The sequence below is a fragment of the Otolemur garnettii genome, unplaced genomic scaffold (genome assembly GCF_000181295.1).
Source record: "Otolemur garnettii isolate 467f Iridium unplaced genomic scaffold, OtoGar3 scaffold00018, whole genome shotgun sequence".
In the NCBI taxonomy this organism is placed as follows: Eukaryota; Metazoa; Chordata; class Mammalia; order Primates; family Galagidae; genus Otolemur; species Otolemur garnettii.
In genome coordinates, this window is record NW_003852413.1 from 21,429,200 (window position 1) to 21,435,930 (window position 6,731).

Sequence of the window (6,731 nt, forward strand, 5' to 3'; positions counted from 1 at the left end):
GCTCACAGCAACCTCAAACTCTTGGGCTTAAGCAATTCTCTTACCTCAGCCTCCTAAGTAGCTGGGACTATAGGTCCCTGCCACAACACCCAGCTCTTTTTTTGTTATTGTTGTCGTTCTTTTAGCAGGCCCTGGCCAGGTTCAAACCCACCAGCCCCAGTACATGTGGCCAGCACTCTAGCCACTGAGCTACGGGCACTGAGCCAAGATTTTTAACATTTTTTTTTTTTTTTTTTTTTTTGTAGAGACAAAGTGTCACTTTATCACCCTCAGTAGAGTGCTGTGGCTTCACACAGCTCACAGCAACCTCCAACTCCTGGGCTTAGGCGATTCTCCTGCCTTAGCCTCCCAAGTAACTGGGACCACAGGTACCCGCCGCAACGCCCGGCTATTTTTTGTTGCAGTTTGACCAGGGCTGGATTTGAACCTACCACCCTCTGTATATGGGGCTGGCGCCCTACTCACTGAGCCACAGGCGTCACCTGAGATTTTTAACTTTTTATCATGGAGAATTTCAAACATATAGTCAAGAGAATAGCATAATGACCTCCCTTGTATCTATCATCATGTTTCAACAATTAGCCATGATCTGCCAGTCTTAGATTACCTATACCCACACTCATCTCCCTTCCCCACTCAATTATTATGTTTTTCACATTTTTTAAAAGGTAAATTTCCATGCATTGAACTATGCAAATCTTAGCTGTACATTTTTGACAACCATGTAATCCAGATCATTGCAATGTAGAAATGTTTCATCTTCCCAGAAAGTTTTCTCATGTTCTTTCCCAGTTATTCTCGGGGAGAGGGGAAGTTAACTTTTGTGATGGAAAATTTCAGAGTTTAAATAATGAACCCCTGTGTACCCATCACCTAGTTTCAACAGTTATCATCATGTACTTAATCATGTTTTATCTATAGCCATATCCATTCCTTCCCACTCTGAATTATTTTGAAGCAAATCCCAAACATAAATATGATAAATATTCCTGTAAGTATTTTTGAAAGCTAAAAACTCTTTTAAAAATAATACTATTGGCTCGGCGCCTGTGGCTTAAGCGGCTAAGGCGCCAGCCACATACACCTAAGGTGGCGGGTTCGAATCCCCAGCCCAGGCCTGCCAAACAACAATGATGGCTGCAACCAAAAAAAAAAAAAAAATGGCCAGGCGTTGTGGCGGGCGCCTATAGTCCCAGCTACTTGGGAGGCTGAGGCAGGAGACTCGCTTGAGCCCAGGAGTTGGAGGTTGCTGTGAGCGTGATGCCATGGCACTCTACCCAGGGGGATAGCTTGAGGCTCCATCTCAAAAAAGAAAAAAATAATACTATTATGTCTTAATTTTTTTTGACATTTCCTTAATCCGATTTAATGGTGGGAAGTGTGTGTGTGTGGGGGGTACAACAGATTCTTCTTTGTATAAATGGTACTTTAAGAAAAAGTTGGAGTCTCGGCGCCTATAGCTCAGCGGCTAGGGTGCCAGCCACATATACTGGGGCCGGTGGGTTTAAGCTTGGCTGGGGCCTGCTAAAGAATAATGACAACTGCGACCAAAAAATAGCCAGGGAAAACAAACAAACAAAACAAAACACAAAATAGCCAGGCATTGTGGCAGGGGCTTGTAGGCCCAGCTACTTGGGAGGCTGAGGCAAGAGAATCACTTAAGCCCAAGAGTTTGAGGTTGCTGTGAGCTGCGATGCCACTACTGAGGGCAGCATAGTGAGAGTCTTGTCTCAAAAAAAAAAGAAAGAAAAAGTTGGACATAGGGATGATGATGAGGATATTTCAGATTCTTTTCCCATGCTTTCATGTAGCTGCTGCTTTGATAAGACTTTCTGACCCAATATTTTCCTTGCCTTTAGCTCCATTACTTACCACAGCCCAAGTGAAACCAGGAGAGACCCAGGAGGAAGAGGCTAACTCAGGAGAGGTAATAGAAGTGCCTTCTCCCCTATCTTCCTCATACAATAAACATTCTAAGTGGGAGATAGAATATGAAAACATGGGAATGCACACTTGGTTTTTGCAGGGTACCTGGTGCTTCTAGAGCCCTCAGATTCTGTAGCTCTTTGGTTAACAAAAGACATTTACATGATGAGACATTTACATGCATCATCAGAGGTATGAATGTTCACCTGAGGTCACAGGTTACTAATTGAGATGTCTTTTTAAATATGTTGGGAGAGGCTCTTTATTTGAAGGAGAATTATTAATCAGTATTGGTTGGAGATGGGCTGATGTATGTATCCATCACAGGTCATTCCAAGGCCTTGGTTTGCATCTGTTGATCTAGCAAGTTATTAATATCCATTTCTTTTGTATTCTCAAAAGCACCTTGGTTTGGACAGTATGATTACCCTGAGCAAAAAGGATTGTCTGTCATTATAAACTGTGATAATGTCAGTGAACCTGTGGAGCAACATCTTGTGAGATAGTATTGAATACATACTTGAGATTTATCCCAAGTAGCAAGGGAGTTTGGGTATTTACTCACCCATTGCTGACCTCAGGTGGAGTGAGGACCATTAACTCTAGTCAGCACTCCCTGTGGGCAGTGTGAGGGCCAGGGGCCAGAGAAGGACTTCATTGAAAAGGCATGGAGAGGTGACAGTTGAAGTCAGATGTCATTAGATTTTGATCACATATAAATAATATCAAAATACTGAAAACATATAAATTGTCTACTTCACTTATGTGATGGCAAACTTCATTGTCGTCTAATCTGCCTTTTTCCTTGTACCATGAATTTTAGGACATTCTCTTTCCTACCCCTGAATGGTATTGAGAAAACGCAAATTTAACCATAAAGAATAACACAGTTAAGAAATGCTATTCCCCACAAAAACATAAGAGTTGAAGTTTGTTTGTACTAAAGGTCCTTTCTTAGTCTACATATACAAAGATTAGATAGATAATACCTATTAAGTCTTTTTGGTTTATCAAGCCTTATGGGCTATCCATCAAAAGTAAAGCCATATAGTTCTGAGGCTGTTTGGGAAAAAGACTCTACCTTTAAGCTGCCAAAACTCTAATGCCATCGTATTTCTTTCCCAGGAGCCATTTATTGAAACTCGCCAGGATGGTGTCTCTCGAAGATTTATCCCTCCAGCCAGGTGCCTACTACTTCTCAGCCCCCTGTTCCTTACCAAAGACTAGTAGATTTTAACTGAACCCAGGAATCAACACCTGGAGCCAGGTGGTGGAGATGAGTCATCACCTAGCCTTTTAGCTCTTTCAGAAAAGATGTATTCCTTTATAACTGGCCCTTTATCTTCCAGTATTGTTTTTTTTTCCTATAGCCATTCACACAATGGGAAGGGAGAGAAACTCTAATGATGAAGAACTGAGAAAAGTTGAGGGAGTGGTTGACCAATAAGAAAGATGGGCTTGTGAGAAGTTTTAAAATAGCAAATGTTTTTAGTATTCAGGTCCTTAGTTCTCATTGATCCTGGTGAAGGTTGCAGGCAAGGGCTATAATAAAAAGTGATCTTTCCTGATTCTCCCTCCTTTTGACATACACACATATCAATTTTTGATGCCCCCTCCTCTCCCTCCTTAGTCCATCCAGGCCAACCTTCGTGCTGAATGCCCCTGTGGAAGACTAGCATGGCCTTCCCTTGGGAGAGAGGTACCCTTGGGAGGTCAGTCGGGCTAGGAGTGGGTATGCGCCTTGAGGTTCCCTCAGCTGGTACTTGAGAGTCTCTGCCACTGTCACTGCAGTAGGTGGAGGAAGCCTCTCTGCTCCCTCATGTGGCCCGTGGGCGGGGGGCTGTCTGCAGGATGATGTCTACAGAAAGTGCCAACAGCTTCACTCTGATCGGGGAGGCATCTGATGGAGGCACCATGGAGAACCTCAGCCGAAGATTGAAGGTAAGTTGGCCCCATTCTAGTGTCAACACTAGGTCTGGCTGGTAGAGGTGGTGGTTGGGTAGATAGGGGAGGCCCTACCTGACTCTCCCACACTTCCAGGTCACTGGGGACCTTTTTGACATCATGTCGGGCCAGACAGATGTGGATCACCCACTGTGTGAGGAATGCACAGATACTCTTTTAGACCAGCTGGACACTCAGCTCAACGTCACTGAAAATGAGTGTCAGAACTACAAGTGAGTGCCTCTAGAGCCAGGGCCCAGAGCTGTTACTGCTGTAGACTTCTTGGTCCTTATGTAAGAACAACAGGTTCTGTGTGGTAAATATACTCTGCTTGTGTCTTTGACAGACGCTGTTTGGAGATCTTAGAGCAAATGAATGAGGATGACAGTGAACAGCTACAGATGGAGCTAAAAGAGCTGGCATTAGAGGAGGAGAGGCTGATCCAGGAGCTGGAAGATGTGGAAAAGAACCGCAAGATAGTGGCAGAAAATCTTGAGACAGTCCAGGCTGAGGCTGAGAGACTAGATCAGGAAGAAGCTCAGTGAGTACTCAGCTCATTCTATCTTCCTGCTCTCAAGGTCCAGGAGAAGAAATGGCTTCCAGCTGAATGTATCTGAATAGTTTGTCAACTGTAGACAGCTGTCAGTAAACAGCTTGTTTACTTCAGATCCTGCATATTGTTTCCAGGCCCTGTTTTTGTTTTATTTTTATTTTTATATATATTTTTTGAGACGAAGTCTCACTCTGTCCCTTGGGTAGAGTGCCTTGTCATCATCATAGCTCACAGCAACTCTGAACTCCTGGAGTCAAGCGATCCTTTTGCCTCTGTTTTTCTATTTTTAGTAGAGATGGGTTGTTGCTCTTGCTCAGGCTAGTCTCAAACTCCTGATCTCAAGCAGTCCACCCACTTTGGCCTCCCCAGAGTGCTAGGATTACAGGTGTGAGCCACAGCATCCGCTTCCAGACCCTGTTTTTGGAAGTTTGTTGGGGTGGTTATGTGTGAAGAGTCAGCATGATTAACTGGTAAAAGAGTGTTGGTTAAATAGAATGCAGAAACCTATGCTCTAGTCTTGGCTCTGTCCTGTAGGGAATGGGCTCATGTTGACAAGTCAGCCACTTTCCAGCTGTCCTTATCTGGAAGGACGAATATTTTAGCTTATATTTGGTCCCTCTCAGCTCAGAAATTTCATGGATGTTCTTGACCTGAGAGAACCTGATGTCTAGTAACAGAGAAACAGTATGCACTGTAAAATTGAGAAATCAAAAAGACAGAGAAAAATCAGTATTTTCACAGAGTAGTATAACAAGTTTCACTGGAAATGGTATCTAATAACTATTTAAAGGACAATAAGTTTACAAAAGTGAAGCTATAGAAGGCCAATTATGGCCAATTCATGGAAGAAGCCATTCTTACGCCATTCACCTCACTTCCAAAAAAGACCAGAAATAACAATAGTTTTTTGGCTTGGTTTGGGGGGATTTTTTTTTCCTCCACATTTCTATAGCTTATGGGCAGCTGGAATTTGAGATATTTCTGTCCCTCCTGGGCACAACACCTAAGGCATATATTTTCCTCTGAGGAGGTTCTATGCTGAGTATAAAAAAGGCTATGGCTAAATGTATATAACCACAATCAGTAGAGTAACTTGTTCAGGGGGATGGGGAGAAGGAAACTTCAGCCATCAAACTAATAGCCTTCAATGACCCACTTGGCTGCTCACAGGTACCAGAGGGAATACAGTGAATTTAAACGACAACAGCTGGAGCTGGATGATGAGCTGAAGAGTGTAGAAAATCAGATGCGTTATGCCCAGATGCAGCTGGACAAGCTGAAGAAAACTAATGTCTTCAATGCAACCTTTCACATCTGGTAATGAGAGCTGGAGGGTAAGGAGTATCTGGAGAGCACCACACATATCTGGACCTTAGCTGTTGACCACTAAGCCAGGGGGCCTACCTCCCCAAAAGAGGGACTGTATATATCTTCACCCAGCTAGGTTTCTTTCATGCCTTGTGATGGGATAGGCATAGTTGGGATTGGAATTCTAGAGCTTGGTGACATTCACTCTTCTAAGGAAAGAAAAAGGTCTGAGCCTTCTGGCTACACAAAAACCTGGTCAGCTGATTTGATGTTTTATCCATTTAATGAATAACGATTGAGCATCTACTACATATTGAGAGGTAAAATAGAAGTTTGGGGGGTGTGTGTGTGTCTGGGAATAGGGTTGTTCCTGGCAGATAGAACATCATGTGCAAAGAAACAGAAAAAAGGAGTGGTGAATTCAGGTCACTGAAAAAAGTTACTGTGACTGACGCTTGAGGATAAAGGGAAAGTGATCGGATATTAAACTGGAGAGTTACCAGTTCCTAAAGGATATTATAGGCCTCATTAAGGGGCTTGAGCTTGATCCAGAAGACAGTAGGAACCACTGAATCATTTTAGGCAGGGAAGTCACATAAAATGCCACGTTGCATTTACCTGCAATGTGGGAAATGATTTGGGTAAAGGAGGGTGGCATTGTTAATAAGGAGACTGGCAGTAGGAAGGGTGAAGTGGCTCACGCCTGTAATTCTAGCACTCTGAGTGGCAAGGCACGTGGATTGCTTGAGCTCAGGAGTTCCAGACCAGCCTGAGCAAGAGTGAGACCCTGTCTCTACTAAAAATAGAAATACTAGCCTAGGCTCGGTGCCTGTGGCTCAAGTGGCTAAGGCGCCAGCCACATATACCTAAGGTGGCGGGTTCAAATCCAGCCCAGGCCTGCCAAACGACAATGACGGCTGCAACCAAAAAATAGCTGGGCGTTGTGGCAGGTGCCTGTGGTCCCAGCTACTTGGGAGGCTGAGGCAGGAGACTCGTTTGA

The 6,731-nt window shown here is 43.8% G+C and overlaps 1 protein-coding gene across 1 annotated transcript in view; it reads left to right on the forward strand.

Moving 5' to 3' along the window:
* The window catches only part of BECN1 (beclin 1), a 14,228-nt gene that overhangs the window by 2,806 nt on the left and 4,691 nt on the right, over positions 1–6,731 (forward strand). Inside the window, exons 3-8 of the mRNA XM_012802885.1 lie at positions 1,860–1,927; positions 3,052–3,110; positions 3,777–3,867; positions 3,967–4,103; positions 4,217–4,411; positions 5,594–5,741. Coding sequence (XP_012658339.1) covers positions 1,860–1,927; positions 3,052–3,110; positions 3,777–3,867; positions 3,967–4,103; positions 4,217–4,411; positions 5,594–5,741 — 698 coding nt within the window. The remainder of the gene's footprint in view (positions 1–1,859; positions 1,928–3,051; positions 3,111–3,776; positions 3,868–3,966; positions 4,104–4,216; positions 4,412–5,593; positions 5,742–6,731) is intronic.